The sequence below is a fragment of the Erythranthe guttata genome, chromosome 9, assembly GCF_056151865.1.
Source record: "Erythranthe guttata isolate IM_541 chromosome 9, IM_541, whole genome shotgun sequence".
NCBI lineage: Eukaryota > Viridiplantae > Streptophyta > Magnoliopsida > Lamiales > Phrymaceae > Erythranthe > Erythranthe guttata.
The window spans coordinates 4,161,309-4,188,730 of record NC_142541.1 but is presented as its reverse complement, the minus strand read 5'-3'; the positions used below and the strand labels follow the sequence as shown (position 1 = coordinate 4,188,730).

The 27,422-nt window shown below is 39.1% G+C and overlaps 2 protein-coding genes across 2 annotated transcripts; one reads left to right on the top strand and one right to left on the bottom strand.

Moving 5' to 3' along the window:
* The first annotated feature begins 7,121 nt into the window (after positions 1-7,121).
* Positions 7,122-8,037, top strand: LOC148767919 (uncharacterized). The gene is made up of 2 exons (XM_088822688.1): positions 7,122-7,941; positions 8,009-8,037. Exons 1-2 carry the CDS (start codon positions 7,122-7,124, stop codon positions 8,035-8,037), a joined length of 849 nt encoding a protein of 282 aa, XP_088678814.1.
* Positions 8,038-23,704: 15,667 nt separating this feature from the next.
* On the bottom strand, positions 23,705-26,961 carry XXT4 (Galactosyl transferase GMA12/MNN10 family protein). The gene is made up of 2 exons (XM_012983885.2): positions 25,351-26,961; positions 23,705-24,122 (listed from the first exon to the last, which is right to left on the bottom strand). The coding sequence occupies exon 1, from the start codon at positions 26,765-26,767 to the stop codon at positions 25,385-25,387; it is 1,383 nt and encodes a 460-aa protein (XP_012839339.2). The 5' UTR covers positions 26,768-26,961; the 3' UTR covers positions 23,705-24,122; positions 25,351-25,384.
* Between the last annotated feature and the right edge of the window lie 461 nt (positions 26,962-27,422).

Sequence of the window (27,422 nt, the reverse complement as noted above, 5' to 3'; positions counted from 1 at the left end):
TATTTGGATAATCCATAAAAAAATTTAGGGTCCATTGAATATACACTCCTCGTATGGAAAATATATAGGGATAGATCAACCCCTAAAATTCTTCCTTTGAGATACCCCTGGAGAGGCAAAAGTACTATTGTGCCCTTAAGTTCAATTTTCGCTCAACTGCATTCAGTATTTTTACCCTTGCATTCAGGATAATGCCCAACTGCATTTAACATTTTTTGACTTGCATTTATCATTTTTATAGATTTTTTAAATAAAAAATATAAATGTTTATTTTATTATTATTTTTTAATACATACCCTCTTTTGTATTTTTTAATTTTAATTTTTTTTGAATTTTTTGAATTTTTAATTTTTTTTTATTATTTTTTGAATTTTTTGAATTTTTTAATATTTTTTTATTTTTTATTATTTTTGATAACTTTACTGTACTGAAATTGACTATAGTATACTACACCTAACTATAGTATATACCACAATCACATCAGTATAGTTATATGTAATCATGTAATGTCTTTTTACCCTAAAATTACTATACACCAACAACAAAATTCATAATTTTCATCTTGATAGTCAACTAACTGAAGAAAAAAACACAATATCGTGTATATAATCTTCAAAACATGAACATGCATCACTATACATTAATAAACACATAGCATACATATAACTATATGTTACTACACGTGACTATAGTTACATAAGTGGCATAAGTCTGGAATATTGTATCATCAACTTCACATGACACTTATCTGCGTCTTATTCTTTGCATCTCATAATGTTATACAAAGCAAAAAACCTGTGACAAAAAAATACAAGTTAAAGGGCAAAATGGAACATGCGAGTTAGATTACATGAAAAAAAAACATGAATTTTTTTTTGTTGATAAATTTATTGTAATCGACTACAAATGACTATAGTATACTTCAAGTTCTATAGTCATGTATAGTTATATGTATCCATGACTATACATGACTACATATATGACTGTATATGACTACATATAACTGTATATTCACCTGACCCAAATCACCCATCTAAGTAACCACTACTGATTAAGTTTCTATTACAGACAAACATAGCTCTCACACTTCAGGCATTTCGGATCATCTTCAAATAAATACAAAAAATAAAAGACATATGATTTATAACAAAAATGAACATAAGAATCAAACAAAAATAAAAAAAATCAAATTAATCCAAAGAAAAAGATTTTAATATTAATTGTTCACATATCTTAAAAAAACATAGTAGATCTTATTTTTTTATTTTTTTATAAAAAATAGTAGATATGATTTGAGCCATCCCTCAACCAAAGAAAGTATAGAAACCATTTCATCAAATGGAAGTAGAAATAGATTTAAAACGAATTTAAAACAAACAAACGTTCATCCATCATGTTTTTGGCAACATCGAGTCTATTCGATTTGGACGGGTGATTCAAGGCGGCGATTGGCATCGAGCACGCGAAAAGGGGCGGCGGTGCAAGGCTGTGGGGGAGCAGCGGCGCGGTGTAAGGAGGTGGGGGAGCAGCAACGGCGGCGCAAGGAGCGGCGGCGGCGGAGGACTGTGGGCAGAGAGAGAGTTAGAGAGATGAAGAGAGAGAGAGAGAGGGAGAGGGGGGATAAATGTCGACTGAGAGATGTGGGAGTAGGAGAGGGAGGAAAGGCTAGAGGGTTAGGGTTTTAATTGATATTAAAAGGGTAAAACATGTATTTCAATTTGTTGAGGGGGTCTGTCAAATTAAAATTAGAATTTCGATTTTTTAATCAGGAAATAAAAATTCATAGGATCTATCCATATATATTTTCAAAACTAAAGGTATCTCTCATTTTCCCAAAATTTTAAGAAGATAAAATGTTTTTTTTTTTTTTTTTGTTTTTAGGATGTGATTTAATCTCATTTATTTGAACTACATATTTGCCATGCATTGCATATGTTACTTTTTTTTTTCCATTTTAAGCCATTTATATATTTATAATTTATATTTTATAATTAAAACTAGTATTTTCACCTGTTTGATGGGGATTTTCATCATGAATGCAAATATTTGATCAGGAAAAATGATTTCAAAAATATGAGATCAAAAGTTAATATGCAATATAAAATAGTAGAAAAATATAAAAAACTGATCATATTTGGTGTAAGTAATTAATTAAGCTAAAATAAGTGAAAAAATAAAACCTATGAATAAGATTTCGTATACAAAACGCGAGTACATCCTTGGTCCTAACTTGTACAACCATAATGATTAATTAATTAAAATTCTCCATTTAACGCAAATAATTATTAAAAATGTGTTTGACAACAAATGCCTTAACCGAATGTACCGAATACAATACATTGCGAGTGACGTGCATATTTTTGACAATTCATACGAAGTATGTAACAGATTGCCAAAAAATTTCGAAAGAAATGTTTAATGAAATAAAATTATTTTAAAATAAAAGCTTAATCTCACTTTGCACCCTTGAAATATACCATTTTGATATATTGCACCTTCGAAAAAAATTAATATCACTTTTCACCCTAGAGATACAATATATCATGCATAATGCACCCGAAATGAATTTTTAAAGCTAATAAATGCAATTTGATATTTTTAGTGATATTCTTTGGGATGCCAAATGTGAAATAATTTTTTTTTATTCGGCAATCATTTTGAAACTATAAAGTCCAAAAACAAAAATACATCTCATCACATATTTAAAAAAAACATTATTTTTTATCAGAAAAAAATATTTTACTAAAAAAAAAAATCATCCAGCTATTTTGTTTTCCTTCTCATCTGATAGAATTGATTATGTTTTGTGTTTCATTTGTATCTTACTCTTTACTATTAATGATATACCTAAATGGGCTGGCCCAATGCCCTCAAATTTATCTACTAATTAGACCCACTACACGAAAGCCCAAACACCTTCAAAGTAAGGCTTGGGCCCAACAAAGTAAGCCCAACCCAATCACCGATATATAAATAGATGTTTTACTCATTTGAAAAGGTACGTCTTCATTATTCATCAACAAGTTAGAATTGAATTCTCTCTACCATCTCCGCAATCCGTATATCTGACTTGAGCGTCGGAGGGGTTTCCGCCGGATCAACCCCCGGCGTAGTTCACGTGTGTTCATTTCGCAGGGACCTCAGGATCATCAAGTTGTCAAGTTACTGATCCGCTTTGCTCTCCCAACTCATTTTCTACACCACCCTAGGTGAGCTATATTTTAGCATCATCATTTTGGCGCCGTCTGTGGGAACGATGCAAACCAGATCACGTAGCCAACAAGATCCTCCTGAGGCGTCAGCTCGGAGAGAAAATGACACAGCTAATAACCTTCCAGTCCGTGGAGGATCTGGCATACCACCTCCTCCACGCGCCGCAGAGCCACTTCCCCCACGTGCCGCGGAGCCAGCTCCTCCACGTATGGCAGATCCACCTCGCGAGGTTCAGGTGATCCCTCCTCGGGACCCACCACTCGCCGATCCACCACTCCCTGCTCCTCAAACAGTTCAAACAACCGAGGACGCGCTCCAACGCATGATAGCAGAAGCCTCAACTCGCGCCGCCACGGAGGCCGTAACTCAATGTATCACCACGATGAGAGCAAACGCTCCCAATGCGATACCAGCGCCAGCTCCACCTATAGCGCCACCTGTGGCCCCACCGCCAATCCAGAATCAAATAAGTGTCTCCTCCTCTACCTCGGACCCACGGTCCCGAGTGCAGCTATCTACTAATCACAGAGGGGCACAACCCAGACAGCAGGGTCGGCGCTCACCCCCACGGGGGAATGCATCACCACAGAGAGTCCCTCTCTTTAATGAGGGAGAAAGCGAGGTAAACAGCAGAATGTCTCATCAAAATCTTTTCCCCCAACCAAATAATCTAATGGGTGAAAGAATGCCTGTCCCGACAAGACGCAGTCCCTTCACCATAGACATTCTCAACGAGGTATTACCTCAAGGAGTAAAGATCTCGGGGTCACCTCAATTTGAAGGGACCACCGACCCACAGGAGCATATAGAGAAATTCAGTGCCATGGCGGATTTATATGGCCCGACGGATGCTGCGATGTGCAAAATTTTCCGCACCACTCTCTCCAAGAGGGCAATGAATTGGTTCAACTCTCTACCCATCTGGTCGATTGACACCTTCGCTCGGTTGTCAACCCGGTTCACCAACCAATTCGCCATCAACAAACAATATGCCAAGACCCCAGCTCATCTTTTCTCTGTAGTACAGAGAGATAACGAAACGCTCCGCAACTACATTAAGCGTTTCGTAGAAGCGGTCCATGAAGTCCCCAGTGTAGGATAAGACATGCTCTCCGGGATTATGCAGCAGAACTTGAAACCGGGTAGATTCAAAGAATCCATCGCCGGAAGACCCCCAGGCAACCTAGAGGAGTTGCTGAATCGAGCCGAAAAATACGTCCGGATAGAGGAAGCCTCTACCCATGCTCCTCCTAAAAGGAAAAGGGAAGATGACCGCCAGGACAATAGGAGGTGCGATGATCGACGTCCACCACTTCCACCTTAAGGCCAACCCTCTTCCTCCTACAATAGGTTCACTCCGCTAAACACTCGCCTCACGGAAATCCTTCACGTGATAGAACAAAAAGGTTTAGCAGAGCCTCCACGTCCTATGCAGCCAAATGCAAAGCTAGAAAAGTCGGATCGTTATTGTCGATTCCACAAGGACAGAGGGCATGCTACGGAGGAATGTGCACAACTCAAAGTGGCGATTGAGAGGATGATCAAACAGGGCCATTTAGGCGAATACATTGATAAGCCTCGAAATAAGCGCCGTGATGATCCTCCACGCCGAGATAATAATCGAGATCAACAGCAAAGACGAGAGGAGGGGGGTCATCGACGTGACCCAGATAACAACGATAACCAACCTACCCGGGGAATCATCTCCTTTATCTCCGGAGGACCGGCGGGTGGCGATTCACAAAATGCAAGACGCACCCTCGCTCGATCAGCACGCATGAATCAAGAACGTGCTTCTCCATCCGCACGCATCTATCAAATACGAAGACCTGATCATAGCATAGTCTTCAACTCCTCCGACCTTGAAGGTCCAGATGAAGATCATGTCGATGCGTTGGTAGTAACAACGACGGTGGCCAACTTCTTGGTCAAGAAGATATTAGTGGACGGTGGGAGCTCAGCTGACATCATGTACCTCCACGCTTTTGAGCAGCTGGGCATAGATAATGCCCGGTTTAGTCCCATCTTCACACCCCTGAAAGGATTCACGGGAGAAGGCATTTTGTCCATGGGAGAAGTGGAGCTGCCCGTTTCTTTAGGGGAAGACCCTTGTCGAATCACAAAACTAATCAAATTCCTCGTTGTCGACAAGCCATCCCCCTACAACATCATTCTATGGAGGCCAGCAATCCATACATTCAAATCAGTGCCTTCCTCCTACCATCAGAAGTGGAAGTTCCCTACTCCCTATGGAATGGATGAGGTACTTGGAGATAGACGTCTCGCCCGAGAGTGCTATGCAAGGGCCCTACGAGAACCTTCCAAGAAGCCTAAACCACCCGGAAGGGGAGACGACACCCAAAAATCCGACAAACGGAAATGGGTCAACGCGATCATTGAGGATAATAAAGAAATCCTCATCAGTGTACTAGATGCCAGCATCAAGCTAGCAGCCGTCGAAGAACTTAAGCTCATAGAGCTCACTCCCGGAGATACTTCCAAGCTCATACGAATAGGATCTGATTTAGATCCAACCACGGAGCAGCAGCTAATCAACTTCCTGCGACACAATGGAGATGTGTTCGCATGGAAAGCCCAAGATTTGTCGGGCATTCCTCATCAGGTAGCTCTACATCGGCTCAACGTCGACAAGAGGTTGAAGCCAGTCAAACAGAGGAAACGGATATTTGGTCCCGAACGCAACAAGCATATCAAAGGAAGTGGCAAAACTCCTTGAAGCGGGCCACATACGACCAGTTCAGTATCCTGAATGGTTGTCGAACGTAGTACTCGTTCCCAAACCCGGGGGAAAGTGGAGGTTATGCGTAGATTTCACTGACCTCAACAAAGCTTGTCCTAAGGACCCATTTCCTTTACCTAGAATCGACCAACTCATCGATTCAACTTCGGGGTGTGAGCTCCTCAGATTCCTTGACGCTTATCAAGGTTATAACCAAATCTTGCTCGCACCAGAAGATCAAGAGAGGTCTAGCTTCGTCACAGACCAAGGCATCTACTGCTATCGAGTCATGCCTTTCGGATTAAAAAATGCGGGAGCCACTTACCAACGTCTATTGAACTCCATGTTCGCAGATCAGATTGGTAAGAATATGGAGGTTTATGTCGACGACATGCTCGTCAAAAGTGTCAAGGTCTCGGACCACCTAACTGACCTGGATCAGTGTTTCGCCACCCTGCGAAAATATAAGATGAAGCTCAACCCCCTCAAATGTTCATTCGGAGTTCGGGGAGGCAAATTTTTGGGATATATGATTTCGCAGCGAGGAATCGAAGCTAATCCCGCGAAAATCGAAGCAATCACCTCCATGGCTCCGCCAACATGGATCAAGAAAGTTCAACAGCTCAACGGCTGTTTGGCATCCCTGAACAGATTCATTTCAAGATCAGCGGACAAGGCTCTCCCCTTTTTCAAGATTTTAAGGGGAGGAAAAAAGTTCGAGTGGGATGAGGCATGTCAAAAAGCCTTCACTGAGCTAAAGTCATATCTCGCATCACCACCCTTGCTTACAAAACCTCAGCCGGGAGACACCCTCATGCTGTACTTAGCTACCTCGGCTGATGCCATCAGCGCAGTCCTCATCCGAGATGGAGGAAAAGGTCATCAACCCATATACTACATAAGTCGCGCCCTCCAAGGATCTGAACAACGCTATACCAATATGGAGAATCTCGCTCTCGCCCTCATCAACGCAGCTCGGAAGCTCCGACCCTACTTCCAGTCGCATCAAGTGGTGGTTCTCACCAATTATCCTCTGAAGCAGATACTAAGAAGTCCCGAGACATCCGGGCGATTAGCAAAATGGGCAACAGAGCTAAGCGAATATGGGATAGAATTCAAACACCGCCCCGCTATCAAAGCGCAAATATTGGCTGACTTTCTAGTCTAAATGACCTCAGTAGAAGAAAACACCTCTCTACCTACCTGGTCTGTCAGCGTCGATGGATCTTCCACTACCACAGGAGGTGGAGCGGGTATCGTCCTAACGAACCCAGACGGAGACGAGTTCGAATATGCTCAACGATTCGAATTCACAGCCTCAAACAACGTCGCTGAATATGAGGCATTGATAACAGGAATACGCCTCGCCCTATCAGCCGGAGCGCGTAAGCTCCTAATCCAAAGCGACTCTCAGCTCGTCGTCAACCAAGTACTCGGAGCTTACGAGGCCAAAGAAGACACCATGGCCAAATACTTAGCTCTCGCGCACACTCTGTTATCTAAATTCGAGAGCTACGAGATAAGACAAGTACCTCGCTCCAGTAACGTCCATGCTGACAAATTAGCTAGGCTTGGAAGCTCCATGTCCAGCATCGGAAGTCGGAAGGTGACGCTCCTCACCTCACCTCAGCCGGAGATAACTTCACCCAGTGAAGTACAGTACACCGAGGAGGATGAACCATGCTGGTTCACTCCAATCATGAAGTATCTCAAGAAGGGAGAACTTCCAACGGATCCCACCGAAGCACGAAAATTAAAAACGAGAGCCGCTCGCTTCGTCATAGTGGGAGAAGAGTTGTACAAACGAGGGTTCTCATTCCCCTACCTCAAGTGCCTCAACCCGACCACATCGGATTACGTACTTAGAGAAGTACACGAAGGCATCTGCGGAAATCACTTGAGGGGGAGAACCTTAGCTCTCAAACTACTGAGGCAAGGCTACTATTGGCCAACGATGCATGAAGACGCGAAGAGATTAGTCCGGAAGTGTAAGCCTTGCCAAGAGCATGCCAATATTCCTCACCTGCCAGCAGCATTAATGCAACCAATTGACAGCCCCATCCCTTTCGCCCAATGGGGAATGAATTTAGTTGGACCATTCCCGCCCGCCATAGGAGGACGCAAATACCTCATTGTAGCACTAGACTACTTCACCAAATGGGTGGAGGCTGAACCCTTAGCACGCATCCGAGAAGAAGAAGTCATCCAATTTCTATAAAAAAATATCGTGTGTCGTTTTGGAATCCCACGTAAATAACGCCTTGAACAAACTCACAGTCACAGGCAAACCCACTAGAGACACCCTATGGTGAAACGCCTCGAACATAAGAATTGCAGTCGGAGTTAACTGACTGTACCCTATCTTGAATTCCTCGCAAACCTTCAACAAGGTCGTATGCAGTGTAATCTGGGATGTACACGTCAAATACGCCAAAAATACCGTATGAAACCCATCGGGTGGCGAGTACAAACGGTCGCCCTTCTGAGGCAACAACAACTCGACATTACTTGACGCTCCAGATAAACGACCAATAGAGTGCAAATGCTCTTCCGTCAACACACTATCAAAATTAACTAAGTCCAAATTAATTGGCTTCTTTTTCTTTTGCCTCCTCGTATCAACCTCAACATCACCCGGCGGAATATCATCTTCCTCCCCCTCTTCATCCGTCGGCTCAACTTCACTACTAGGCAACGCATGATCACTCGCCGAATGCGCTGGAATCGAATCATCGCTGTCACTACCGAAATCCACAACTTGACGCCCGTAACGACGCCTACTAGAACCATCTTCCACAACACTAGAGCGAATATTAATATTAGACTCCAAATCATCACTCCACGACTCAAGGATTTCTCGCTGACCAAAATTCCTCCGAATCGCATCAACTTCGCCGTCAACTGCCAACTCCGAGACCCCGACCCGATCGCGTCGAAAACGGGGCCCGGACGCGCTCTCACGCGCGCGAGTGGCGTCCGAAGACGCCCTACCACGCGCGCCACCCCCCCCAATTACTGCGCACTCACGCGCGCTGGCCCCCACATGTGACGCGCGTGCGTCTGCCAACAGATCCCTCCTCGTCGACGCGCGCGCACGCGCGCCCTTATTGGGCAGCGCGCGCGCGTCACCGCCCCGCACCACCCCTCCCCCCCAGCACGCGCGTCCACGCACGCTCCAATACGACGCGCGCGTGGGCACACCGCTGACGCGCCCTGCCCACTGCCCCCCCCCCCCCCCCCCCCCCCCCCCCCCCCCCCCCCCCCGCCCTCACGTGTCCCTCTCCTCCCATCGGGCTCCATGCCAGCCGCCACCTCATCAGCTCGGCTCGGCTCCCCGCGCTCCACGAGAGAATTCCTCTCACAAGGCTTAGGCCGGTTATCGACGCGGCTCAAGCTGCTTTCCGTCTCCAAGCCATCTACTACCCCATCTGCACAGAATTTCGTGCAACGCCCACTGCGGATCCGATTTTCGCACCCGATACCACAAGATTTTCACGTTCTATACCCACTGTACCAAAAGTTTTCTTGTTCCCTTCAACCGGATCTCGAAGTTTAATTCGCAAAGATTTCGAATTACCCGAATTCGACATCAGAAAAAAATTTCCACGAAGAGATTATCAAGAAACAAAAAATTTCTACTCTACCGCAAAAAAAAATTTCAAGAGAAAAATAGCACAGAAGAAGACCTAGAGTTAAAGGTACATACACATATTTATTAAGAAGGAGATGAAGTTTATTTATTTCCACCGCAAAAGGAGTCTATTTATCGGGCCCTGGTATAATATTTAAAACCCTTAAATATATACCTCGCTGCCAAATAAAAACAATTGTCCCTTATTTAAATTAAGGAATTATTTCACCGCCAACGGAAACTATTCAATCCACGACGCAATTAACTCTCGACACGACCCGGACCCCTCTACACAAGTCTCCGTCTCGAATCGAGAGTTGGGGGCTTAATGATATACCTAAATGGGCCGGCCCAATGGGCCCTCAAATTTATCTACTAATTAGGCCCACTACACGAAAGCCCAAACACTTTCAAAGTAAGACTTGGGCCCAACAAAGTAAGCCCAACCCAATCACCGATATATAAATAGATGTTTTACTCATTTGAAAAGATACGTCTTCATTATTCATCAACAAGTTAGAATTGAATTCTCTCTATCATCTCCGCAATCCGTATATCTGACTTGAGCGTTGGAGGGGTTTCCGTCGGATCAACCCCCGGCGTAGTTCACGTGTGTTCATTTCGCAGGGACCTCAGGATCATCAAGTTGTCAAGTTACTGATCCGCTTTGCTCTCCCAACTCATTTCTACACCACCCTAGGTGAGCTATATTTTAGCATCATCAACTATTTAATGGTTATCAGTTTGGGTTGCTACAATCGGACGCGGACTCCGCCAAGGGGACCCCTTATCCCTTTATTTGTTTATTATAAGGATCCCACACACAGACACACTAGTTCTGGGAAATTTTGAAATATTACCTACATATACTCAAAAAAAGGAAAATTAGGGGGCGGTTATACCTAAAATTTGAGTTTAGAAAACAATATGAAATTGCATATGTTACTCACTCCTTCATCACCCAGATATGACAGTTATAGTAATTGTAGTGTATAAGATTATTTTAAGTTCCTAATGATATACCTAAGCCAAAACTCAACTCCATTAAACATCTTTGTAAAGCATTTCACATCACAGATACTGCAGCAATCAAAATGCCAAAAATAAGAGCATAAAAAACAAATTGAATTATAAAAATAACTATTTACATGAAGACCCCTTTATTTGGTTAATGGATGATCGGTGCTTCAGAATATTTACATGAAGACCAATACATTCATCTTTACAGTCCTTATTAATCATGATGGTTGCATGTGGAAATTAGATTTGATTGAGGAGTACTTTTGGCCGATTGATAAACATAGAATTTTAGCTGTTCCTATTGGCAGTGGGAAGACAACCGATCGTATGGTTTGGCACTACTCGGGGTCGAACATTTTCACGGTAAGGACCTGTTATCATAATACCCTCAAGGCAAGATCTCACTCGAGTCATACTTCGTCGACAAGGAATGTCGATAAGTGGTGAGGCAAACTGTAGGTGGAAGATGATTTGGAATTTGCCAATCCCTCCAAAAATTCGTCATTTTCTATGGCGGGCATGCTCGGATATCCTGCACATGCAGCACTAAACGCGATTCAGAAAGCAAGAGAGAAAAATTGGGCATCGATCATAGTTGAAGGTGATTCCTTAGTGGTTATTCAGGCATTACAAGGGGCATAACCTTGTTCTCGGTCATGTGGTGCTTTGTTGGAAGAATGTTGTCTATTAGTTAGAAATTTTCAGTTTTGCAAGTTTTCATTTATTAAACGAGAGGGCAATCGCCTTGCTCACGTTTTAGCATATTTGACGATCCAAGATTGTATGGAGGAGTCATCTTTCTTAACAAGTTTGGCCTCTGTTGCCTAATAAATTGTTATCTTCTCTCAAATAAAAATTAAACATTGTTATTTAATATTAGTTTTTATAATCACCTTCATATTCAATAAAAAACTTCATGTTACATAACATTACTAGTAAAACTAATCACTTGATAAATATTTTTTATGTCACATCTACTCATAACTCTCGACATGGAGACATATAATTGTCTATACCACCTGTAATACTAATATTATCCCTATTGCTGTTGCAATTTTTGTTGTTGTTGCTATTAATATTGTTGTTGTTATAGATGTTGTTATTGTTGTCGTTATTGTTGTATTGCTTTCGCTATTGCTAACGCTAATGCAAACGCTAAAGCTAATATTCTAATGCTAATGCCAATGCTAATGCAAATCATTATGGTAATGCTAATACTAATGCTAATGCTAATAATAATGCTTATAATAGTGCTAATAGTAATGCGAATGCTAATGTTAATGCTAATACTAATACTAATATTCAACTATCTTTTGTTGAGATCAACTGTCTTTTCAATCTGTTCATGAGCTTCTCGGACTATGTCCTGCTTACCTTCTTTAGTAGAGATCAACTGTTTTTTCAATCTCAAAGGGTCTCTCTCTTCCATCCAGTTTCCTTTCTCCATCTTTCTCCCATGCTTTTTCTTGGTCAACAACCAAGCGCCATCGGGTTAGTTCAACTATCACTGCAGGAGGAAGCCCATGCGGTTGTTCGAATGTGTACCTTAATTATTCAAAGGTTATTGAAGGCTTTAGGCTGACTAGCTCGCAAAAGGGTTACAACGCACTAGAAATCAATGTTTTCAAAACTGGACCGGACACGAAACCGGCTATACATTCGGGTCACTGTTGGACCGGTTCAACCGAGGTCGACCCGGGTTTTTTAATTTTAAATTATTTATTTATAATTTTAAATTGATTATCTTAATATAAATTAAAACATATTTTGATCCTTAACTATCAACATAAAATTAATTCTTTATTTTATTTATTAATTATATAATCATATTTGAAACACAAAGAAAATTAATTCTACAATATAAATGATAATTAATTATTTAATAATAGAATCAATATAAATTATTAACCCAAACCCTAATTTAGTTGGTTGTGCCGTCTCTTCATCTTTTGCCTCTTTTTTATTCCATTCAACAATGGTGCTTCCCCTTCCCAACTAAATACACATAATCAAATCTTTCAATAAATCTGCAGCAAATCGGAAAACCAAACATTATTTCCCCTCCGTTTCATTTGTTCCCTTTATGTTTTGATATTGAGTACGGTTTAAACCGGTTTTCAACTGGTTCAACCGGCGGTTTTTCGCGGTTCAACCGGCTCGTTTCCGGGTCCAAATTAACTGACCCCGGTTTTTGAATTTTCCGGTTCTTAGTGTCGAACCGGACCGCGCTATCACCGGGTCTCGGTTGAACAAGTCAGACCGGCCGGTCCGGTCCGGTCCGGTTCCGAAAACATTGCGAGAAACTGAAAGATTTGAAATCCTTGATGGATAAAAATGGACTTAGTGCGGTGAGGTAGCTTAGGATGATGAAAGTAGCGTACCTGATGACTTCAGACTTTTTTGCTGGATTGATTTCTTGACAGGATAGGAATAGTCATCTTAAAACTTCAAGCTCTCAAATGGTATATATACTGATACACTAAGGAGCGGTCACTAGGGCGGGCCATATCAATGCCGCTTAGCTCTTTCATCTAGTGGGCGATCATGACAAGACTCGAGGAAGAAGCCCCGACTAACACCGTGCCAGTCTAATGCTTGTAGCTTGCTGCTGTCCTTAGTCCATTTTTGGCTGAAGCTGTTTTGCTGCCACTGTCTGAAGTGTTGTGCAGCCTGATCTTGCCATTCCGACTCGACCGGGCGGGGGAAGAACTCAAAAGTCTATTTCACCAAGTAGTGCTAATTTCTCCCTTTCTGGAATGGCTTTGGCTGCAGTGGCTAAATTTATGTTAAGTCTGGTCGCTCGGGCTTATTGTTCCTAATTCGAATCTTCTAAAATATAGTCTTCGCCGGCTAGAGATGTAACGCTCGTTCTAAAGAAGTACTACTACAGAGAAAGGTTATGTACCCTGTAGTAATGTACTACTACAGAGAAAGGTTCCGTACCCTGGCCTAAAGCCTTCAATAACCTTTGGACAATTAAGAGAGCATACAGCTCAAGCCGAAGACCGGGGGAAGTTTAGGAGAGATGGGGAAAGCTAACAGCTACCCTCAGGGCGGGGATAGCTTGCTTCTTCTCAAGCTTATCCCCACAATAAAACCGACCCTGTCCAGGATTTTCCGAATTGAATCGGTGTCTTAGATTTCGCACATAGGAGGTCAAGACACAGCCCCAGGGCTCGATTTTTTTTGGTGTCGTAGGGGAGGGATTGACCTTTGTAACGCATATTCATGTTAGGAATCGGACACGTGTACGCAGCGGAAAACAAAAATATTTTATGCGAATTAAACAAGTTTAAATCACATAATCACATGCCCGACAATTATTATACAATTAATTGCGTACCTTTGCGCTTCCAGCGAAATTAAAAACGACAATCATGCGAATTAATTTAAACGATAGTAAATCAATTAGCATGATCGCATTAAATCATTTAACGTGCTCGCAGTAAATCACGAATTTCATGTGAACATACAAATTCACGAGACGTATTACAAAAACAAACATACATAATTTAATCTAATTAAATTAATATCTAACGAATACCGGATTCGAGATTTACCTCTTGAAGCGTGAGGTTGGCGCACGAAACGAAGCACGATTGTCACGGAAACCAATCTGTGCAATCCGAAAGCGGCGAAGCAGCGGCGGCAACGGTGCGAGCTACGGCGGCGCGTGAGGATCACGCGCTGTCTTCGGGCGGCGCGTGGGAGCGCGTGCGTCGTCGACTCCGGAGCTGCTCCTCGGTTCTTCGATTCTTCGATCTCGTTCCTCTCGAATTTCACCTCGTATACTTCGATCTACTAAAACGTGGCACTAGACACGCAATTGTTAGAATAAACGGCAGAATAGAAAATAGGAAAATAACTACCACAATGATGGGCCAAGAGAGGCCGATCTCCGGCGGTGGAACGGCGGCGACGGCGGCGGCCGTGAGTGAGTTTGGCCGAGAGAGAGGGGCGAGCGGCTAGGGTTTTAGATGTGTTGTGTGTTGTGCAAGACCTATCAATCAAATATTTATAGTGTCTTGTATAAAAGCCCTAACGGGCTTAAGTCGGACCGGGCCCAACATCTTAAGTTCGTTAGTTCTTTACTCGCTCGTTTCTCTCAATTCAATGATCGGAAAATTGTAACGATTACATATTTGGAATCATTATAATGTCCTCGTAATTACGAATGCCAATGCTCGATTTCCATCTTTCTAAAAGTGGAAACCCTAATTCAGTGCACTTTCTAAATTTGGAAACTTCCCGATTTAGAAAGTTCACTAAGATGTTCGCCTATTCTTTTCCTTTTCTTATTCTCATTCATAATTCAAAATTACGAATGTTGGACTCAATCATATTGACTTCCAATAATGCAAAGATAAAACATTTTTATCTTTGATCGTTTATTCAAAGATCTTGAGTGCACGAGCAGTGTAACCCTCGATGGTTCAGGTGTAAGCTAGCGGTGGGTCCACAATCCTTTGTGGTCAAAACTCGTCCCTTAGAGTTACGATTAAGAAGAAGCTCGTTTCACCTTAATCACCCAACGAATCAAGATTGGCATCTAGCAGCTACGCGTCATGATTCCCTAGATACAAATGAAATGCCTGCAAGAACCTTTTGATATAGTTAACGTATAGTACGATCCCTTCGATTCATATGTCCCGATTGAACTAGAGACATTGGTTCATCAAGACCTCCTCATTAGTTCAATAACTGTGCGATCGTTCTAAGTGTTGTAACCGTTACGTGCATGACTTAGAGAATCGAATTCTCTAATCATCACTTAGTCAGCTCTGGCCAGAGACTTAGAGATTATAAACTATGAGAACACACAGGACATCCAAGACTATTCTAGCGATCGAATCCCCGACTACAATGCACAAACCTCCCACTAGATTTCGGACTGCACGAACACTGGCCCTTGGGGCGGTCCTCGGTGGAACTCAGGGACAGGTCACGATACAGCTGGTCCTCTAGTGAAGTCACGGTGATGTCTAGGTCATGAGAACTAATGGTGTACAACTATACCATAGATATCTCTACTCGATTATTGAGAACCACTTAGAGATTTCTAGGGTGAGGGAGTTCGGTGAACTCGTCAACTTACGAGCACCCGCTTACGCATGCCGATATCACAATACCGTTTACTGATGAGATGCAGAACACATACACTAAGTGCTAGTCTCTTAATGGGAAAGGCCGATATAAACCTCATTGGTGGCGTAACCCTTCGGCTAGGAACATGTTTAACAGTTATAATACTAAAGTAAATATCTCACGATCCTAAAGATCAATTACTAGTACTTGTAATAACTGTAAGGACTATATCTATGCTTGAGACAAAGGGGCAAATATATAAAATGCCAAGGTGTTTTTATCATTAATGCGAAAAAGGTTTATTTATTGCAAGAATAAATGGAAAGACCACAGCCACAAGTTGGTTTGTTGGTCACCTACTCTAACAATCTCTCACTTGACCTATGTGCATTCCCATCTAGAATGGGGATGAATAGCCGCTACATCAAGCATAACCGTATCTTAGCTTCGTTGACCGACTTTGGAGGACCCCATCAGGCCAGGTCCACTCTTGGCTAAGCTCTTTGGGCGGGACTTTCTCGATACGACTTCTCTTACCATAAGACTTAGATTATACACGTCAATAAATTGAGTCAGTTCCGTACCGAATAGGGCACATCACTCCCTTAACACAATAACACAAAAGGACTTTCACAAAAAACAAAAAAAAAAAAAAAAGAGGACTGACGTTAACCTCCCGGGTGATTATTTCCTTCTATTCCGAAACCTAGAAGGATTCAAAATGAGGAGAAGACTTGCGAGATCTGGGTTGGATGGTCCGGAAAGTCACATGTGAGTAGAAACACTGTGTTGATTCTTTCCCACGTCCTACTTATTTTGGTCCTTAGTTGAAAAGAGATGTCTTGAGCAATCGGAGCAGCACTTTGATAAACATATTTAATTTTAACCGATTCATAGAGCGCCAAAAGCTCTTTTAAGCCAGCTCAGTTCTCTTATCCATCGGTCCAATGTAGTGGGCTCATCTCATGGAGGGAAAAGCCTTGGCGGTTCTGCGGTCTCCGCTTTCAGGGCAGGAACGCAGAGCGCAAACAAACGTGAGTTGCTATACTGAATGTGAACAAGTCAGGAAAGCTAGTGCCCGTGTCCTGGCGGCTAGTTGCCTGATTCTTCTCTCTTTCCCGAAGGTTGGTAGGAGCGAGAAAGCTTCTTTTTCGCTTATCTCAATTCCCATGTCACCCTATCTTGTTGTAGTAGAAGACAATTCGGCTTTTTGAACCTGAACTTCTCGAGAGAGATTAACCCGCACCACATTTGAGTTTTTTCGAATCGAAACCCACAACTAAAGATGAAATTCCAGAACCTAAACCCATGTTGGTCTAATCTTTCTCTAAACGTAAGGTTGGAGCAGCAAGTCATTTCTACACTCGTTAAAGGCTAAAGTCGGCTTTTTGACCTCTCTTTGTATGACATGGCAAAAATGCTTACTTTAAGAGAATACATATAGCAATATTGATAACATATACCGATACTAATAGGGATACGGATACAAATATTGATGCTGATACCAATACTTCTACTAATACTCATACTAATACTGATAATAATACTAATATTAATACAAATACAAAAAGTAACACTAAATTGATAGTAATACTAATACTAATACTAATACTAATACTGATATTGATATTGATTTTGATACTCATACTGCTACTAATACTAATATTGATATTAATATTAATATTGATACTAATACTAATACTCATACTAATACTCACACTGATACTAATATTAAAACTAATATTGATATTAATACTAATATTAATACTAATACTAATACTAATACTAATATTAATACTAATAGTAATACTAATACTAATAGTCATAGCAATATTAATATTAATACTAATACTAATACTAATACTAATACTAATACTAATACTAATACTAATATTAATACTAATACTAATACTAATACTAATACTAATACTAATAGTACTACTAATAATAATATTGTTACTAATACTAATATTGTTACTGATACTGATACTGATATTAATATTGATATTGATATTGATAGTAATACTAATATTAGTTATAATTCTAATATTGATATTGATACTGATAGTGATAGTGATAGTGATACTGATAATGATACTGATATTGATATTAATGTTAATGTTAATACTAATGTTAATGCTAATGCAAATACTAAACCAATGCTAACACTAATGGTGATGCTGATGCTGATACTAATACTAATATTAATACTCATACACATTCTCATACTAATACTAAGAGTCATATTGATACTGCAATAAATTAAATCGTCTTCGAACCAACGTCCTCACCGGTCTGGGGTATTTTGAGGCCTAGGACGAACAAAAAAAGCGGGCCCCTCGAAAAAGACTTTTGAAATATATACATATCATTAAAATATAAACAAATAAGGAATCCGATTATAATTTTATGGGCCGAAAATAGGGTTTAAATATGAATATATGATAGAATAATTAAATTAAATCAAAGATAGATGAAGACCAAGGTTGTAAAAAGCGGTAATTGGGTCCGAGTCGGTCAGGCACCGACTCACGATTAATCGGTGCGGCGGTGATTAATCGGTGATAAATCGGAAATAAATCGGTTTTTAAAATTTAATATAATATATTTGTAGATATTATTTATAAATACTCAAAACATAGATAAAAAATATTTAAACATAGTTATATCTCCATCATGTATATATTCTAATAACATAATAAAAGTTTAATAATAATAAGATCATAATACATAAATATCCTTATAAAATATAAATGAAAAGGCAATTTTTTTTGAATTTACATACATTCTTGGCATACATCATTAGTTCTTTAACAATAATAATTAACATAAACAAAATAAATCATAAACTCCTTTTTTTTTTAATAAAATCCCAACTTTTATTTAGATTTATAAAAAGAAAAAGAAAAAAAAAACTAAAAACCGATTTTTGACCGATTTTTTGCCGATTTTTGTCACCGAAGTTTGACCCGCCTTAAAGGTTTGACCGTCTCGGACCGTCTCGGACCGCCTCGGAGACCGCCTCACAGACAAAAAACCGATTTTTCAAACCTTTACACTAAAATCTTAATGGTTTTGGACCGCCTCGGCCGAGGCGACCGATTAATCGACCGCCTCGGCCGAGGCGACCGATTAATCGACCGCCTCGGCCGATTTTTAGAACACTGATGAAGACTAATAAAATAAAATGGCAAAATATTGGTAGTTTTTTTAAAACTCGACAAAAAACTAGACCAGAACACAAGGAAAAAAAATTCTAAAATAACATAAGTTGTTTTATCAATAGAATATAATCACATATATTTGTATGGCCTTCCATCGCCAGAAACAATAGAAAAAATATGTTACGGAATTAAAAAAATATTTTTATTTACTAAAGAAATAAATAATATAGTAATTAGGTCATTTCAAAATTTCTCACGGTGATAATAAATTACATAATGGTGGTAGTTGAGATGAGAGAGAAAAGGTGAATATTGGAAATAGTGCAAGCAGTAAATGGATGAAGAAAAATCGTAAAAAAAAAAAAATTAAAACTGAAAAGGCCTGAGAGTAAAAAAGACCATGAATTCAGAACGAAAAAATAGATAAACATATAAATATAAAAGATAATTAAAATTTTGGGCCCCACTATGAACTGGGCCCTGGGCCTAAGCCTTGCTCGCCCTGGGTCAGGGCCGGCCTAAGTCACATATCACAAATGGATATCATTATTCATATCTACATAAACAATTTAAATAATTGTTAGATACATATCCAATTAAACATAAAAATAATCTTTCCGCGTACATATAGGAAGACAGAAAAACATCAAATACTATAAAAGTGTTCACAAAAGTGAACATGAGGTAATTAAAAACAAATCGAACTTGAATGCACATGGATTGTTTACTGTGACGATGTGTGATGGTGGATGCACATAGGGCTGGGACTGGGTTGGTTTTTATCCACCAACCGACCCATTACCGACCATATTTTTAGGTGGATAATCAATTTTTAACCGACTCATTGGATCGGGTCGGAAATTTCAACCAATCCATCTATAATGGGTCGGTTGGTGGTTTCTAATATTATTAAAAGTTGATTGACCGATAATTATCGGTCATCCAACTATATTATTAAAATTTTATAAAATAAAGGCCGTGTTTTCTTATGGGATTATTGAAATTATTAAAATAATTAGTATTTTAAATTTTAAAAACAATCAACAAAGGAAAAAATAAATTGACCTAAATCTTCCACCGATTTCTTTATGCCCAAACTTAAACAAAAAGCCATAAAACTCCACTAAAGATCTATTGTGCAAGTTTGAAATTATTTTGAATTTCCTAATTATATTATTTCGTTAAATTGTTATTTATTATTTTCAACTGATAAATGATGATCGCACCGTGGCATCACGCTGAATGTGAATATGTTTACTCCAAAATTTGAATTTTTTTTAAGTGAACCAGGTGACTAGTATAAACCATCAACCGACCCATTCCGGAACCAAATATTCGGTTGCCAACCATCAACCGACCCACAAAGGTTGGGTCGGCAATGGTTTTAGAATTTGAGCAAAAATGGTTTAATGGATGGGTCCATTTTTAGGCTGGTAATCGACCGACCCAACCCAGTCCCAACTCATGCACATGCATTTTTGTAGCCAAATGTGTGGAGAAAAAATAAGTTGGGGTGGAGGGTATTTATTCCTAATTTCCACGCCCTAAATAAGTAAATAAAATTTTATTATGGACACCCTATTTTTTATATATTAATGGTGAAAACAAATCAACCAATTAGAAAGTTAATAATTTTTTCAAATTTTTAATAAGTTTACAATTTCTACACTTTGTTGTTGGTGCTGTAATTTTGGGATGGTATTGTATAAAAAAAATGTTCTACGTTTATAGCTTGTTTCAAAATAAGTCTCAGTTTTAGCAATGTGCTAATGGCGGACATATTAAGAAAATTGATAAATAATAAATATTAATAGATTTTATAAGGGCAAATGGCAAAAAAACCCATCACATAGGACTTAAATGCATTTTGGTCCACAAAAAAAACAGTCTCTCAATTAAGCTCATCCACATGTCTTTAGTCTAAAATACCCTCAATAATATAATTCTTATCAATTCCACCCATTATGCTCTAACTTCCTTAATATTACACATTGACCCCGGATTTAAACAAATATATCACATTAACCCCAAAACTTTTTTTTTTCCAGAAAATAATTTTTTTTTCTGAATTTTTTTTTTCCGGCCAGATTCCGGCGTTGACTTTCTTTTTTTTTTCTTTTTTTTTTGAATTTTTTTTTTCCTGAAATTTTTTTCCTGCCGGTCAACCACCGTTGACTGCCGGTCTCCGGCGTTGACTTTTTTTTTTTTTTTTAATTGTTTTTGTTAGAAAAAAAATATTTTAATTAATATTACTGTCTTGACTACTAAATTACTGTCTCAGACAGTAATATTACTGTTTGGGACAGTAATATTATGAATATTATTTTTCCGAACAGTAATATTATTAATATTATTGTCTAAGACAGTTAAATTACTGTTGGAGACAGTAATTTAACATCCAAGGCAGTAATATTAATTAAAATATTTTTTTTAAGGAAAAAAAAAGTCAAAATTAACAGTTAAATTACTGTCTCCGACAGTTAAATAACTGCCGGAGACAGTAATTTAGCAACGAATATAGTAATATTAGTTAAAAATATTTTTTTTAAGAATAAAAAAGTCAATTAACAGTTAAATTATTGTCTTCGACAGTTAAATAACTGCTGGAGACAGTAATTTAGCAACGAATACAGTAATATTAATTAAAATATTTTTGAAAAAAAAAAAAAAAAAGAGTCAATTAACAGTTAAATTACTGTATCTGACAGTTAAATAACTGCCGGAGACAGTAATTTAGCAGCCAAGACTGTAATATTAATTAAAATATTTTTTTTCAGAAAAAACAAAATTATAAAAAAAAAAAAGAAAAAAAAAGTCAACGCCGGAGATCCGGCGGCACGGCGACCGGCCGGAAAAAAATTTCAGGAAAAAAAAAATTTCGAAAAAAAAAATAAATAAAAAAAGTCAACGGCGGCGACCGGCGGTCTCCGGTGGTGGCGGGTCAAAGTTGAGGTCAAAATTGAAATTAGGGTTAAAATTGGTTAATTGATGAAATTTGGCTAAATTGGGGTGTAAATCATGAAATTGGAGTTAAATTGGGTTTCAATGAATTGTGGGTAATTTTGGTATATATAAAAGGATTTTCCTTATTTGCAAATAAGTTTGAATGGGGTGGATTTATTTGAAAGACAAAAAAGTTGGATGTCCCTCTTTGAATTAAGTGCCATTGTCATGGGCCTATTTGTCATTACCCCATTTTATAAAAGGGGCAATTTGCTATAGGTCCCTCCATATTATAATTTATGTGTATAAAATCCAAGTCAAAGTTTCCATATTTTAATAAATTAATAATATAAATTAAGGCAAAAATACCCTTAAGTCAAATCAAATCAAATCCCAAAAAATCTCTCTGTCAAAACAAATTCTCAAACATCTCTCTTCTGAATACTAACTAAAAAATTAAATTAATTCGTTAAAAAAAATATACTATTTATTTTACAAACTCATACTCTAAAAACGCCACCGCCGCTGTACCACCGCCTATGACTACGTGAACTCCGACTCACTCTGTTAACTGCAAATAGCAAACTGAAATTTAGAAATTGTATTATTGAACTGCAAACAACAAAATACCTATGATTTGGCCAAATGCAAACAACAAACTGATTTTTTTTCTCCAGAATTTGCATTATTGAATTGCAAACAAAAAAACTACCTATGATGTCGCCAAATGCAAACAGCAAACTGTAAAAAAGAAAATCAGCACAACTAACTACTGATGACATCATCAAATGCAAACAACAAACTGAAAATAAATCGGCATCATTTAAAAACATTAACAAAAAATTGTTTATGGAACACGTTGCAAACAACAAAATCATTAAACGAAGTGTTTGTAAAAATGTAACTTAAGACATACCTTACAAATTGTAAACAAGAGGAATCAAATCTCAACACCCAACGCAATTCTTCAAACAACAAATGAAGTTAACCCTCAAACATAAATTGCTAACAACAAACGATGAAGGTTCTACATACGCAAAAATCAATGCCAATTTTGGCTAGGGCTTTGAATTTCTGAATTTATTTTGAGAGGAGGGAGAGGATGTTTGTTGTCATCTTTAATAATTTCACCAAGAAATCATCTCATAATCTTTTATTTTATTTTATTTTCCTTCTCTATAATATTTTTCATAAGAAACAAAAAACAAAGAAAAATAAAAGAAAAACATAGAAGAACGAGAGAGAGAGAGACGGGTGAGATACATAGAGAGAGATTGAAGATTAAATATAGGGTGAGAGAAACGTGAGATTGGAGAGAGAAATTGAGTGATATATGTGATTTGTTTCCTTATTAATTGAGGATGTTTATGTCTATATACTAATTATTCTATTTTATTTATATTATTTTTTTGGTCAAATGACCTATGCCTATATTCATTCAGCAACTATGATCTTTACCTATATAAGTCCAAAATAAGGGGTGTCTAGCAAATTTTCCCTTTATAAAAAACCAATAACAATGACTAATTCACCCACATTATTAATTTTATTTCAACTAATTCTCTATTAACTGATTAAAGATAATAAGGACAAAACTGAAAATTAGTTATTAATGCCTCATTGGAACAAAAAAACTTCCCCTATGCCAAATCATATTTAAAGTTATTTCAAAAAATGTATCTTAGAATAAGAATTTGAAAAACAAAATAATTTTTGTTTTTTTTTTGTTCTTTTTAGTGAAAACATTTTTATTGTAGCAGTCAAATTATTTATGGAGAAGAGAGAAAGAAGCTCAAGAAGTTGTTTTAGGAATTTCTTTTTAAAAGCCACGAATTCGTTTACAAGAAAAAAATAAAAGTTCACGAAAACAGAACCAAACATTGCCAATAAATACTATTATCCTCGGAATTCGTAAAACTAGCAAATTCTGCCAGTCATGGAATATTAATCTATTTATGGAAAATTTTCACAATTTGCAACAATACAGAACAAGAGGTGAAACTACAGCTCAAGCAAGAACTCTGAACACGTGAAACCCTAATCCATTATTTGTTCTTTGAATGTGAATTGAATCTCCTCTTTTGAAGCTTCAAAACCTTTACTTTGGAGTTTGGATTTCACTAATGCTTCTAAATGTATGAAAATCTAAAATAACAGCTAACGTAAAAACATATATTCGGAAATTCTTTTATATGTTTTCGGGATTTACACAAACACTACATTCAGCAGATCAACGCCCTCCAACCATCATTCACTTCCTTGCAATAATCTGCGAACAACTCACGATTTCTTCGATCCACCCCTTTTGAATGGAAACGGTTTTTAACTACAAAACAAAAAACGTTCACAATCAAGCTATTATGCAAGTGAATAGCCGAATATTTACGTAATGTAATCTGATAAGAAGGGCGATTTACCATAAACAAGAAAGCTTAACAAATTACGTGCAGTAACAGAGACACTATTAGAAACAACGAACCCGATATTTTGACAACTTAAAAGGAGGACATACATACCAAGCAAGTGAGCAAAAAGCAAGTCATGTTACGCAGTTCAATCATGCATGTCCAATGGGGAGTAAGTAGCTATTTGGTTTCATTCCAAAGTTGATCTCCGATTTTCGTATTTCTTTATATACTGTTTCACTGTTCGTTTTCATATGAGAGTTAAATGATAAAACAATTATCTGTGGGTTCCGGTATTTCCTTTACGTCCATCATTCAATGGATGTTGGGAATCTAACGATTCTTTAATCTTGTGATTCACACTACTTTCTTTGGCGTCTTCAGTTGAATACGTTGGACTGAAAACTTAACATATATTCTTTGCTGGGACTAATTACTAATTAGTAATAACCATGAGGTGCCATCACAAAATAGTGCTAGTATGTGGTTCCTATGTTGACAAATATATACACACGTTGAAAATTTATAGCTATAGGCATAGAAGCAAAAAATAAGTGGTCCTTTTATTGAACATGGATTGAGCAAATGTGTTATGGTAGTTTAAATATCAGAAAAGGTAACTACATAACACAAAACAAAACAAACAAAACCGAAAAGTCAACTCGACGTAGTCCCATTCTTTATTGCTATGTGAACCGAAAAGTCAACTCAATGTACATTACTTTATTGCTATGTGAACCGGAAACCCGTTACATTCTCTAGCCCCATTCAAGTTCCACGTGTACAATGATGGTAACATCATCGTACAAAGGCAATAGAGAATCCTATTCCGTTGCTATGGGGAAAGTTTAGCTAACAAAAACATAGCATTTTGCATTAAATATTGGAAATAAGTATGTATTACCCTATATAGGTAGGAATCTAAGGTGTAAACACAAGTTGCTACTAAATAAATCTTTCTTTCAACCTCTCTTCTCTTACAAGAACATAGCAACCTCGGATTTATTAAGGCAGTTGGAAACAGCATGGAAAGAAGTCGAGAGGTGACCATCACAATACACCAAACATTCAGATAATTGATTTCTTTTTACTAAATTCCAAAGAGAAGATCCAATTATTACTAAATTCCAATCCAAGCAATGTACGTACCTGCATGTGTTTCTGACAGGTGTCGTCCGACTAGCTAACCCTTAGATCCACTCGTATGGCTCGCGGAATGCCGAATATCAAAGTGATCCACGTTCACCAAAGGAGTAACCGTTTCATTCCTAATCCTCTTAATATTGGGGCTGACCAATCCCCTATGCCTAAAACCGTACAAATTCAAGACTTGATTATCCGCAAAGTTGAAAGCCCTCTCCATACTCTTCAAACACCTCTCCACCGGATAATCACCGTAACTCCCACACGGCTTACACCCCACAAAATGCGTCACAAACGGCCACCTCTCGTCACCCAAGCCCGGATGGTACTTCTCAATCATCTCTTCGTAACGGTCCACGAGACCCTCCCAAAACCCGTGCAGATAAAACGAGTTCTCCACAAACACCTTGTTCATCCACCTCTCCTTCTGAGAAATCAAGAGGTATATCAACGCTGACTGATCGTCCGCCTCGAACGCGGGCCGACCCTTTAAGTTGGCGGTCAGGATCTTACCCGTTTCCTCGCGGATCGGGCCTTTGGGCCCCATGGGCGCCCAAACGTCCAGCAAATCCAACGACCACTGGCAATTACGGAACAGGAAACTACCGGTGTTCAGCGCAATCCAAGACTTCTGCTCGAAGAGCAAATCCGGGTAGCCGTGGATAACCATGTTGTAATCCTTGTACTTCGAAACGGGTAATTCGAACACCATGTCGGTGAACAATGCGTCACTGTCCATCCACCAAATCCACTCGACTTCGGGGTGCGAGAGCATCAAGCGGCGAATCAACGGCAGCTTCGCCCAATACCCGGCCATCTCCTTATCTAAATGGGCCATGTTGTAGACAATCTCAATCCCATGGATTCTGCAGTAATCAATTTTGTTCTTGATGCCCTTGAGCAAGTAATGGTCTCCAATGGCGTTATCGCAAGGGTTTGGTGGCGACCCGGTGACGAGCATAATTCTAGGTTTTCCGCGAACGTAATTGGGGAATTGGGGGTTTTGCTGAAGCCACGCCTTGCGATCTTCGTCCCACGTGCTGATTCTAGGGCCCAGGCTGAAAGTGGCGTTCAGCTCGAGAAACTTCTCGGGTCCGTCGTCCGGGTCGGTCGGGTCCTTGTCGGATCGGATCTCGGCGAGGATCCGATTCGTTTCTTCGATGAGGTGGAGGCTCTCAGCTTCGGATTCGGTGGAGACGAGGTTGCCGAGGCCAATTGTGCCGCGGAGGACGAGGATTGTGACGAAGCCGCAGATGATTGTGATCTTGATGTTGTTGAACGTCTTGTTCATCTGCCGGCCGCGGGGGATGAGGGAGGCGGAGGAGGAGCGGCCGCCGCGGGATCCGCCGTTGGCGGTGGATACGGTGGTCGGAAGAGTACCGGAGGTACGCTTCTGAGCAGAAAACGTGCTCTCCGAACCCATCAGCTCGAGATAAATTGAGCGGTTGATTAAATTTCTTCGAACCCTAATTGAAATCAGTAAGCGGAGACGCTCATTGAAGTGTGTCGGAAGAGAATATGGAATGAAGTGTAGAGAAGGAGAACTTCTTCTTGCACCGACTGTGAATCTGTGATGATTTTCTCTCTCTAACCCTTTTTTTTTTTAATTATTTTATTGGGTAAATTACAAACACCCCTGAGGTATGGTCAATTTACGAAAAAAACCCTCTTGTTTGGATAATTACATTATCCCCCTCAAGTATGATTTTTTCTTATACCTCCACCTTTATGGTGTCAAATGCAACACAATCATCTAGATTCTGTGAAATGTGCTCTAGATTGTACTCGTTTGGTGTAAAAATACTGTTTCTGATGCACTACAATCTAATATATACAAGCCAAAATACACACATCTTGCTTCAAAATGTAGTGTTCGAAGAAGATAAAATGGGTACAAAAGTGATAATATTCCATACAATCTCGAAGGTTCCACTAAATTTGAGGAGTTGAGGGGTGGTTGTAATTATCCAAACAAAAGGGGGGTTTTCGTAATTTGACCATACCTCAGGGCTGGTTGTAATTTACCCTTATTTTATTTTATTTATTATATCCTATTTTAATTGTTTTTGGAATTGTTT